General features: G+C 38.7%; 1 protein-coding gene across 1 annotated transcript in view; it reads left to right on the top strand.

Moving 5' to 3' along the window:
- The window catches only part of PITPNC1 (phosphatidylinositol transfer protein cytoplasmic 1), a 232988-nt gene extending 221029 nt beyond the window's left edge, over positions 1 to 11959 (top strand). The window contains exons 9-10 of the mRNA XM_070482114.1: positions 5061 to 5179; positions 8990 to 11959. Coding sequence (XP_070338215.1) covers positions 5061 to 5179; positions 8990 to 8995 — 125 coding nt within the window. The 3' untranslated portion in view covers positions 8996 to 11959. The remainder of the gene's footprint in view (positions 1 to 5060; positions 5180 to 8989) is intronic.
- The last annotated feature ends 985 nt before the right edge of the window (positions 11960 to 12944 follow it).

The following is a 12944-nucleotide window of genomic DNA, read 5'->3' as shown; positions in this document are numbered from 1 at the left end:
TGACTTAGAGCAAGAAAAAATTACTTCTGGGGCCAGCCCAGTGGCATAGCGGTTAAGTTCGCGTGCTCTGCTTTGGCAGCCCCAGGTTGGCCTGTTCAGATTCTGGGCGCGGACCTATGCACTGCTTATCAAGCCATCTTGTGGCAGGCGTCCCACATATCAAATAGAGGAAGATGGGCACAGCTGTTAGCTCAGGGCCAATCTTCCTCAGTAAAAAAAATGAGGAGGATTGGTGGCAGATGTTAGCTCAGGGCTAATCTTCCTCAAAAAAAAAGAAAAAGAAAAACAAAAGTACTTCTGTTTAGGCTGAGGAGCCCAGAAATGAAGAAAAAATGTTTGTACAAGGAAATAAAACATAATGTGCCCTTGAACAGTTCACTGAATTAGCATATAGGTGTTTTATTAAAATTTTAGCTGCTGCAGCTGTGCATTACAATGAAGGAAAATTCTTGCTTGCAGACATTTTGTTCCATGGCGTTTGTAGAAGGACCTTTCAAATATATGATCTTGCCTCCACTTCCTATGAAATCAACCTGACTTCTTTAAAAATAAAATGATTCAAAGAAAATTGCCACCATCAACGAAGTTGATAAAACTAGGAGAAGATACTTGCAACACATGTAGCCAACAGAGGATTAACATCTATAATATATAAAGAGGGCCTATAAATCAAAACTCTAACAACTCAATAGAAAAAAGGTAAAGAGTATGAATAGGTAAACTACAGAAGGAGAAATGCAAACAGCCGATAACCTCACCACTAAGCATGAGAAATGTAATGAAAATAACAAGATATAACATTTGCCCATATGATGGCAAAAATGTAAGAGAATGATAATATCCAGTTTTAGATAGGTGGAAGAAGAAATTAACAGTTTCTATAAAAATGATAAGACAGATAACCTATGACCCTGCAATTCCACTTCTAGAAATTTATTCTTAAGGAATACACATATGCTCATGAATATAGGTACAAAGCTGTGCAGTATAGTGTTGTTTTAAAAAGCTGAAAATTAGTTTCAGTGTAAATGTCCATTAACAGGAATGTGGTCAAGTAAATTATGATACATCCATACTACGAATATTATGTGCAACAGTGGAAAAGAATAAGATAGTGCTATCTGTACTGGCATGGAAATAGGTACATTTTCCTTTAGCTGAAAAAGCAAGCCAGGACAATATATATATATGTATAGTATAATATACTGTAGTATGATTCCATAAGTGTAAAAATAAGTGAGACTCTGTGTGTGTGCATAGTAACGTACATGTGAATTCACAGAAAGAAACCCCGGCAGCCACTGCCCCAAACTCTTCACAGTGGTTATCTGCAGAGGGAGTAGGATGGGTGGGGGAGGCGCAGAGGAGGTAAATTCTTTTCTCTGTATAGTCTAATACTATTTGAATTACTTCTGTGGAACATAATTCATGCCTTACTTGAGGGATTCAATAAGTAAATAATCATTGAAACCCATATTTTATTAAAAAAATAGAAAATGGTTAGTAGTAGTATGGACCGAGACCCACGTGGTTGAGGTGTATTTCGCTCTTTACTGAGAGACTTTAGTCATGGTTTAGGGTACGGAAGAATTCTCAGTCAACAAGTCCCCTGGGCCCAGAGGTCCTTTGTCCAAGCTGGGTTCATGGGAGAGGAGGACCTCAGGTCTCAGCCCAGTCACCTGGCAGAGAAGGAAGTTGCCCTCAGGCCGCTCCAGGGTGACCTCCACATGCTGGGATAGGAGACGGGGATGTGCCCTCTCCCCGCCTGAAGGAGGATGAGAAAGAGAAGGAAAGAAATGGTCTCACAAGAGGGCAAAGAGGAACTCTTGTTCCGCTGAAGCGCGATAAGGAGGCATTACACCCCAGAGAACGTCCCCGTGCTGATTACTCTGAGAGCCAAGTGTTAAAGACACTAGGCTGTACTTTCTTATCAGAGGGAACACGATACTAGTTCCAGTATACTCTTAAATCAGGCGATTAGCCCAGTGTTACTTGTTTAAGAAGACTTTATTTAAGAAACCTTATTAAGAAAAATAAATTATGACCTTTTAAATCTATAAATTAAGGGGTGATTATTTATCACTTTATTTGCAAAGTAATTGACATAGAATTCCTTTAATTAAGAGTTTCTCTGATACACATAAGCACTTGTTTGCTGGAAGCAAAGAGATCTGAACCTAAATTGTTAGCAGTCACTCTGATCATTGAAAATCAATCAGTAATGAAGATGAATCATCTCTGAAAATATAATCTGTCATCGGGCATGTGTAATTGAATTTACTAAAAAATTGATTCATATATAGATTGTGCGGTAATAGCCCTTGCAGAAGCAAGACATAACGCATTTTACCAGATAACCCAAACAAGAACATTTTTGCTTGATTAGGCTTTCCATAAATTACTGAGGCATACTGAAAATGTTTACATCATTTCCATAAGCATGTGTGGTATGTGGGGATAGTTCAGGAATTAGACATATTTTCCTTCAGCATCAGCAGGGACCAAATTATCTCATCTTTTAGAGAACCACTTTACTAGAAATGTTCATTCTTATGTGGTCTAATTGGGAGAATTTTTTTTCTTTTAGATGAAATTTTCTGGAAGTTTCTTTCTTAACTCTTCGTTTAAAAAACAAACAAACAAGGGATCATGTTTCTAGAATGGGCAGAAATTCAAGAAAAGTGTGTTTTCTCCTTCCCAATTCCAAATTGATGGTATCCATCTTCTAATGACCTCAGATACTAGATTTTTAAGTAATGTTGTTTTTTAATTTCTTACACAAGTAGTGCATATTTGATGTAGAAAGCATAGATAAGCAAAAAGAATAAAATGAAAATTATCTATAATCCCAACTCCTTGAAACAATTACTGTTAATATTTTGACATGTATCCTTTCAGTCTTTTTTAAGTGTATGTAATACTTTTCTGGCAAAAATGATTTCATATAATATGTGTAATTTTTTTACTTTTTATTTAACAATACAGGTATACCATGTACATTTCTCTGTAGTGTTAAATACTCTTCTACACAATTTTTAAAGGTCGCATAGTACCATCAGCCCTCTGTCTTGTCTTCAATTTTTCACTGTTATGAACAAGACAGTAATGAGTAACTTTGTTGTTAAATCCTTCCTCACGTCCATAAAATTGATATATCTTTGAAAGCACACAGTCGCACAGTTTAAGCCCTTCTCTTAACATTGAGCTAATTAAAGATAAAGAATGATTACTGTTGGGATTCTCTAGAACAAAGAAACTAAAACGCCTTTGTTTTTGTTTTCCAAATTACTGTCATGCCGGTGAGGGGGAGAAAGCAAGTGTCTAATGAATATATTGATAGAGAAATTACTTCAAATTTTAAACTTTTTGCTTTAAATGACCTCAGTATTCATTCTGGGTATATTTGTGTTTAAGAAATTTTGATAACCAGCCATTGAAATTAGTGATTTTATTGAAAGAATGTGTTGTTATTGTTAACTAAGATGCATTTGTTCTAATCGCGAAACAGCCTCTCTCTATGGCTTTTCCGTTACCTCCATTTCTAAAAGAAAAGCATGCTCTTTGCTTGGCCAGACTGCTACTTAGCATTCTTGATACTTACATTGCTTATGGACGGCATTCTTGATTGACGGTCTTGGGGCGTGAGGGGATCATCAGCTAAATAAAATAGCCCAGGTCTGGATTTAGAGCTGCCCTCCATCTTGGCCTCAGAACACGCTGAATTAAATCATAAACTTCTGGCAAGTCTGCCCTTTGGAAATGAAGAGACCCTCACATGACACACATGGATTGATATAAAAAGACATGGAACCACATAATGCAGACAATACTTAAGGAAAAATTCCAGTGTTCCAGTGAATACCTGCTCTAAATCCCCACCAGGCTAATTAGTGATCAGAGTGGTCGATTAACCAATTGTTCAGCATAGCTTCATTGTAAAAAGGCATGAAGTTAAATTTTGCCACAAGAGCAACAGAGGAATGCCTATGTGGGAAAACTGCTGATAAAATGTTGTAAAAGAACCAAGGAGTGGGGTGGCGGTGGAGGATAAAACAAGAGAAGTATTTCAAGTGGGAGTAATTGTTACTTTTACGCATTTCACATACTGAAGATGGATGGGCTCTTTGTTTAAGTGTTTCATCAGTTGGATTTAGACAGATATCTCCACCTCAGCACGGTTGACATTTTGCACCAGATAATTCTTTGCGGGAGAAGAGTCCTGTGCATTGTAGGATGGTCTGCAGCATCCCTCGCCTCCACTCACTAGATGCCAGTAGCACCCCGACCCCAGTTATGACAGCCAAAAATGCTGCAGAACTCTCCTCCATTGAGAATTACTGGATTAAGAGATCATTATCCTGAAATACTGAAAAACTGCAGACTTGGGCCAAAAAGCATAATGTCGTGTGCCATCTTATTTATAGATCAGTGTGGGTGGAAGTAATGCCAGCCATCTTCAAGCTGTTAGGCTAGACGTGAATTCAGGATAGACGTGCACCTTCTGACACCCTGTATTCTGTGCAAAAATACATCTCTGTGTGAACACTGCACCGAATCTCACTTGTACCAGTGAACATCATTTTTCTGCCTTCTACATCATGTCTCCTAACATAGCAATGAAAGTGTCCATTCTGTTGTTGAATGCATTGATTTAAAGAATCTCCAAATCTGTGTTGAAAGGTATATGGAAGGTAAGTATTAAATCAAGCAAACCTGACCCTGTCCCTGAATGATCTCCTAACGATGCTTTAGGAGATCTCAGGCTGCAGCACTGCTCACGTGCTAACGGTTTCTCCCCATCTAGCTCACTTTACAAGAATCGCCCCTAAATAATTTCCACTCTTCTCTGTTCTGAGACTATTTTGACTTAACTCCTTGCACTCACTCCCCCTTTGGCTGGTTTAGCTAACTTTATGATGTACTCTTCATAAAGTTAATGAACTCCCTGCTTTTTAAACCTCTCTTTGGCTTCTGCTAAGCTACCATCTTTCCCTAAAGTCTCCCCCATTGAAAGTTTGCCTTTAATAACGGAAGTTGCCAACGTCTTGACCTTCTTTCAGATATGACAATGGATGACGTTCGGGAATACGAGAAAAACATGCATGAACAAACCAACATAAAAGTTTGCAATCAGCATTCCTCCACTGTGGATGACATAGAGAGCCATGCCCAAACAAGTGTATGTAGAATTTTTAAAACGTGTTGCCCATCCTTTACCAAACGTACACATAAATTGGTCTTTGAGATACTGCGAATGCTCAAATCTCAAACTTCCACAAAAAAGTATCATCACCCAGAGGCCGTTGGTGAAGAACCCAAGCTGGGTCTAAATTGGACAGTGTCACCTCTTGCTTCCAGATATTTCGACTCTTTAAAGCCACTTGACTTGGGAGTTGTTTTGGTCATATAACCAAGAACGTGGAGAGTGGAAACATTTTGTGGTACTAGCAAACGGCCGGTACCATAAAAGAACAGAGGGGTAAAAACAGATGTCATAGAGCATCATGCCAGTAATTTTTAAAAACATAGTTAACACTCAGTTAATTCATGCAAGGGAGGGCTTACTGCTCATCTGATATTTTAGGGTTTTTTTACATTTGCCTCGAAATGCCTTACATTTGACCAATGCTGGGATCTCTTTGGGTGCCAGCTTGAGCCCACGTGTCTGTGAGCCCAGGCCCCAGAATAATACATATTAGATTTTTAAGAAATTGATAATGTAGTTAAAGTAAACTGAGAGATGGCTGTTGTTGTAAATGGATGCTTTGGAATTGTGAAGACCTTTTGGTTGCACTTTGGATATTTTTAGTTAAGCTTTCAGAACATGTCTTTGGAATGTGCCTTGCAAGGCTCATGTGCTACTCTTGGATGCATGTGGCTGCCCTTGAGGTTGAACTGGCCCCAGATTCTTCCTCCCCATTTTGCATGTACTGATTGGATTTGCAGAAAACTGTTCTGACAAGACTTAACTGAGGTGTTCCTCTCTAAGCACAGACCAATTCCCATAGGACTTCCCCCTTCCTCTCCCCCTGTTCTAAAGTTGGAAATGCTCCTTAAGGAAACTGTCCTTGACTTTCCATAACTTTCAATTACCTGTTCTTGAAGGAATGTTAGACACGAGTTTCCCCTCAGCCACTCTCTGAAAACTGCTCACGATAAGTATGAGCAGACAGAGGAAGCCAGAGGAAAGGGGGAGCCGCCACGTGTCCAAAAGATACAGAGCACAGTGCTTTTCTCGTTCTAAGTTCTTACGGCTTTCAGCCTAAGGCTCTTTGCTTGGTTCTCTTTCCATTTTACTGTGATTGTTACTATAAGAAAGTCAGTTTACTGTGTAGACGGTGGTCCCTAGAATGAGTCTCCCCATGGGAGAGCCCATGCATTCTCTGGCTGCAGCTTACAGCTGTTCCCATGACTTCAGTGCAAGAGACGCCTGTCTCCTCAGAAGTTATACAGAGTGGTTATTTTGAATGCTTATGACATTTCCCGTATTCTTTGGAATTCCATCAAATTGAGGGTCATTTATTTTTCCATTGTCTTTCTTCTCTATCATAATGAAAAACAGTTGAAATCAAGAGGCTGCTTCCATCACAAATAAAAACTGCATGGGTGCTCAATAAATTTAAATGCTCAACCTGAATCGGGACAAATTAGATTGAAATTCTGCAAAATTTATATCCATGAACATGGCAATAAGGAAATAACAGTCTCCTTTTCAATGGAGCAGTTTCAATGCCTTCAAGGAAGGGAACTTCTAAGAGACTCTGGAAGGAAGTGTGAAATCAAAATTCTCTACTTTGGGTGATTTCTGCCCCCTGCTGGATGTGTAGGGTAGAATACTATCTTCAGCCACTTGTTTAGAAAGTCTGATTTTTCAAAGATGATATCCACTTATTATAGCAGAAATATACCCTTGTTCACTGGAATTTTTCTGAGAGTCTCAATTTTATTTTGAAATACATCTTTTTTTAAAACTTAATCTCATTTCTTAGCTTGTTTAATTGTCTTAGTATTTTTTTTAAAGTGGCAAGTTTACGTGTATAACTTTTTAATATTCTGAATTTTATATTATATCAACACAGTTAAGATTTTTTATTTTCTTCGTAAAAACTCTTCCCTTTCAGAAAATTTTAATAATTGTTCCCAGGAAATCCTCTTAAGGATTTTGTTTTTTGAAAAATATTTCTGGTTTGCTCGTGTGTTACGATATGACCTAATATATATACATATTATATATATATTTACAAAACCTAATATATATATATATATATATATATATATATATAACCTAATGATTAATACTATGTTATGAATATTCATTCCACGGTTTATGTTTCCAAAGTGGCTGTATTGTTTCGTGCTGGTTTATGCCATATCATCTAATGAAGATTCCACTAGTGAGTTCATGGGAGAGGACAGGAGTGACAAATGGGTCTCTGGGAAGATAGAGCAGACGTGGGAAACCCATGGGCAGCACATTTCATCTTTACTCAAAGAAGGACAAGCCCTTACGCCTTCGCCCAGTGCTTTTTCTAATAAGCCCAGTTATCTGTTTTCCCTGTTACCAGCAAATAAAAATGGCACCAGGGACAGCCAGACTAAGAGTCATTAGTAATAACCAAAACAATAGTAATCATGATAATAACGGAGTTCCTGAGAATGAGAGAAGAGATTTCAAGCTATAAAAAGCAAATCGGCCCCAAGAAAGAAGTCATCTGTATGGTATTGTAGCACAGGGATGTACTTTCAGTATAGTATGTCTAAAAGGTAGTAAGTGCATATAATACATTAAATACAAGAGAGAAAGATTTGCATTTAAAAGAGGTTTTTTTTTTTTACTTTCTTACTTAATAAGGACATTTCAGGTATTTGGAAAATCGACACGATCTGACAATGCCTGTTAAAGGAAGTGTCACTGAATTTATTTCTTGAAAGCTAAATCATGCTTTTTTCTTTTCTTTTCTTTTCTTTTTTTTTTGAGGAAGATTAGCCCTGAGCTAACATCTGCTGCCAATCCCCTTTTTTTTTTTTTTTTTTTTTTTGCTGAGGAAGACTGGCCCTGAACTAACATCCATACCCATCTTCCTTTCCTTTTTTTTTTTAATATGTGGGACGCCTACCACCGCATGGCTTGCCAAGCAGTGCCATGTCCGCACCTGAGGTCCCAACCGGCAAACCCCGGGCAGCCAAAGCGGAACATGCGAACTTAACCGCTGTGCCACCAGGCTGGCCCCTGCTTTTTTTCTTTTAAATAAAATTATCACTCATTAAATGATCCTCTCGATTGGTTCTCTATTCTTTTTCTTTTATATTTCCTTGAGAAATGGTTTTATTTTCTTGGTTTGGGGATAATTGGCAGGGTTTGTTATCTTATTTGTTTTTTAAGCTGAATTAATTAAGGCACAGCATTTAAACAATCTCAGGATGGATACACACTCAGGAAACAAGTAACCTTAGAATGCAATAGGTATATTTATTGAATTAGAAGTTAGCATGGTGAGAAATTCTGATGACTTGCCTGTTTACCGTATAAAAGTATACTTGTATTCTCTTCATCTAAAGTAGACAATAATATGAGTCATTTGAGGTGACTGATTGCTTTAATTACCTTCCCCTTATAGAAAAGATGGCCAGGTCTAATAATAGCTCCATATACCATACCATACTCACGATGCACACCCATACACACATTCTCCAGTCTGGTTCTGTACTCTCCTGACAAGGTCTTATTCAGAATACTTAAAATATTCACTGATAAATGCTTTGGAAAATCTTGGATGGATATTCATAAAGGAATATTTTTTCAGAGTTTTGCCTCAGTAAAAAAAAAAATTAGTGTTTAGCATTTCCATGATAATCTGGATATATAATCTGGAGAGGCCCCTTTATGGTAGGGTTTCTATAGTTCTTTTAAAAACAGGCATAGAGATGAATCCATTTGCGCCTCTTCTAAATACCTGCTCATTTTTCTTTCTATTTTTTTTCCTTGAAGACATGACAATGGATGAAGTCCGAGAATTTGAACGAGCCACTCAGGAAGCCACCAACAAGAAAATTGGCGTTTTCCCACCTGCAATTTCTATCTCGAGCATCCCCCTGCTGCCTTCTTCTGTCCGCAGCGCCCCTGCTAGTGCTCCGTCCACACCTCTCTCCACAGACGCGCCAGAATTTCTCTCAGTTCCCAGAGATCGACCCAGGAAAAAATCTGCCCCGGAAACTCTCACACTTCCAGACCTTGAGAAAAAAGCCACCCTGAATTTACCTGGCGTCCACTCCTCAGATAAGCCATGTCGACCCAAGTCAGAATAACTTCATGTGAATATTTCAAAGGGTTTTATATTTTCATTTTGGGGTTATTATTTTTTTTTAATCTTCTGATATAGAAAGAGACTGCTTTGTCACTCAAACATGTCTGAGTGTGCATGTGGTTAATTTCACATATAATATGATTCCCTAGGTATGCCACACAGCATCGCGTTAGATGTAAAATGTACGTCTTGCAAAGGACGGAAGGAATCTTCTGTGGCCGCATCTGGAAGCCAGGGAGGAAGCCTTGTTATTGGGCATTTGGTGAGGTTGTATGGACTTCAAGGGTAAATAAATGAAAACTTTGCACCTCTGTGTTCCAAAGTGTGGTAAAATAGTGAAGTCAATTTCCTCCCATCAAACCTGAAATTCTCAAAAATACTCTCAGGCATACCACACCTAACTGTTAAATTTTGAACTGCTCATCACCAATACTTGAATACTGGGAGTTGCTGAGGTTCCTATTTTGGTTAGTCTGACTCAGGATCTGGGGCCTAACACACACTTTAAATTTTTTGAAAATTTTAATTATCAACCTATAGAGGCTCCAAGTGCAATTAAGGATAACTTATTTATACCTTTCACAGAATTTAATAAAGATTCCACTTGTTTCTGTCTTTTAATGACTTTCCCCTTTGTGCCCTTGTGGCCTCAGAAATCTTCAGAATTGCATGGATGAATGTGACCATAACTGACTGATTTTGGAATGGTTTGGTTCAGGAGCCAAGAGGCCCTGTGAGGCAAACATCTGTTTTCTCTACAGGTATCAACAAACGTTGACTTGTCAGCTTCCATCATCCATTAGGATTTCAGAATTTGCAATTAATTGAGTAGAATTCATTGACTATTTGCCCATTCAAAGAAGTTCAAGGGTAGAGTGAGCTAACTGGACTTTCACACCTTCGGAATGTCTGGTTCCGGAACCCGAAAAGAGAATTGTCTCCCATCCTCCTCCTGGGTTTACTGTTAATAACATCCAGACTTCCCTGGAACGGACTGCCCATCACCAGACCTTAGAAAAGACTGTCCTTCTCTTGCTCCTTACTTGAAATCCAAATGTTGGGAATGTCACAGAAGCCGAGTAAATCCTGCCAAGTGGGAGGAAAGGAGGAGCAGAATTGCTGACTCGTATTTGCAGAGTAAAAAGGAGGAGAGAGAAAAGATGCCCCTCTAGCTTTCTTTACTGCAAGTAGTGGTAATGCAAGATTAGAATCAAGGTTGACGGGAGGCAAGACCATTCACCAAAGTGGCAGAAAGAGAACTCTCCTTTGATCTAAAGAGAAAAGCCTGCCACCTTCGCACCTCACTGCCTTTAAACGCAGAAGGAAGGGCAAGCAGAATCTAGCGTTTCCTTTTGTCCTCCAAGAGAGGAAGAGAACAAGGTAATTGGGCAACTCCAAGGCCCCAGCTAGCCTTCCTGACCGTAACCTCCAACCTCAGGAAAGGGACCTTCCCAAAACACAGATTCCAAAGGAAACAACATAGACCAAGGAGCATATTCTCCTTCTCTTACGCGGCCTTTGCCGGTGGACCCTGCCTGCTTCTCTCTGTGTTCAGCACTCTGCATAGTGTCTTTCGAGTTGCTAAACTCTCCCAAGGTGCAGGCGCTGGTGCCGTGAGCCCGGCACCAAGTGTTCTAAGTCATACGTCAGACTGTCAAGATCATTTCTTTATCTATAGGTTGGCATTTAGCTTTAGAAATTAGTAAGTAAACCCAGAACTCAAAGGAAACCAGTTGCAAATAGCTTAGCTCAACAGTGCATCTCTTCCCTAGGAATGATCACATTGTGGTAAGACATCTTCTTTGCATGGTATGGTAGCATGATTGTCGCTTGTGGGAAAACTTAATCTTTCATCAGACCCCTTGGACTTCTCAATGGCTCCCTCTCCACACAGTAGTACTTAAAGAGAATGTTTGGCTTCAGAAAGCAAAATTCTACTTCCAGAAGACACTGACATATTTATGTATGTATTTCCTTACCATTTACAAGCTGAAATCAGGATGGGGTGGGATCATTATTTCTGCCTGGAACAGATTTATTTTGTGCAGGTTGTTAACACATCTGGCACCTAGTTTTTCCATTAATACTATTGCTATTTTCCCCTTTTGTAAAGTAGCTTCTGCTGTCAAGGTCGGCAATTCTGTATGCTTTGGAAACCTAACTTCTGATTTCCTTCTTTGACTTTTCTTTCTTCTTATAGCCAGTACAATACCACAGACATCCATTGCGAAGCTGCCGATCATAGCATGATTCTTAGCCAACAAAACTGTGTGCTCTTAACATATGTTCAGTTTTTCTGTCTACGTGTGGTTTGTGTGCATTTAAAAAAAAAAGGGAGGGGGTGCTTATATTCCTTTAGCTGTTTGACTATTTAATCTAGTCATCACAAGGCATAAATGACTTCAATATTTTATCTATCTTGATTTTCAAGTGTCATTTCATTCTTCATACATGAATTTCTTTATTGTGGGATACAAGCCTGCGATGAATGTGTATAGAAAACATTAATCATTCCTATTAGGATGGAAATTAAATGGCTGCATGATGGAAACTTAGAAGAAAAAAAAACAAAAGCAGATACTTGAATTCATTAAGCATGTTTGGGGAAAAATAGAATCTTTAACTCAGTGCCTCTGTCTGCAATGTGGAAACTTTCAACTATGTTCACCAAAATTGTATTATAGCTGTATATATATAAATATAGTACTAGAGTGAATCAGACACCACCAGGTTAAGTCTCTGGTAGCCAAATTAGAATAAATGATCCACAGAGTAACACATATGTTTGCACCATCTTCATCTCCAGGGTTACTGGAGACCATCAAAATGACTGTCAGTTTCATGACTTTGGGGGGCTTTCAGATCCCCTGGGCTTTTCTTTGGCAGTAGTACAGCATTGTTGCTTTGGCTGTGCTTTCCCAGGATAAGAGGGTCTCAGTGTCTTTACCGCATAAACTTTGTCAGAAGCCAGCTCTGAAGATCATTTCTTTTTCCTACTTTTGGACTGTAATAAGACAAATCAAAGGAAAAGCATGACAACAAAGGAGGTCGTGACATTTTTCAGTTGCCACTGTTACAATGGAAACAATGTGAGTTCATTGATGAACTAATTTATAAACCCTTCTGCTATGGTTTTGTATCTGTGTGAGGGGAAAATGGCTTTAACTTATTTGGAGGTATTTATTAGCCATGTTTTAGGTTGTGAAAATAAATCTCTTAAGTAGCACAGTTCTGGGTGTATAATGCAGACAATTAGAAAACACAAGACCCCCAAAAGTAATTGTGTGGTTTTCTTTCAAGACGCTGAGATAAACAGTGACCTAAGAGAATAGAATCTGACACTTCTCAAGAAATCATTTTTCTGGGAAGATTTCAAGGCTAATGTATTTATGCATATTTTTGAATTCTACTTTCCTTGGCATCTCTTCATGGCTCAGAGACAACAAGGTCACTGGCTGTCTTAGATCAATAGGAATTTTACTTTTCAGAAGGGCCAGAGTGTAATTTACTCTCTATATAATGTGTACTCAGATAATCCAACAGAGAGGAATTGTCTAAATCATTTTAGTCCCTTCCTGATCATCTGACTCAATAGGCTAGGTGACAGTCTGCCATCTGAGCCATAGTTCTTGAAATTAA

The sequence above is a fragment of the Equus asinus genome, chromosome 13 (genome assembly GCF_041296235.1).
Source record: "Equus asinus isolate D_3611 breed Donkey chromosome 13, EquAss-T2T_v2, whole genome shotgun sequence".
Classification (NCBI taxonomy): Eukaryota; Metazoa; Chordata; class Mammalia; order Perissodactyla; family Equidae; genus Equus; species Equus asinus.
Note: the sequence above shows the minus strand (reverse complement) of the source record. Positions and strands in the feature narration are given on the sequence as shown.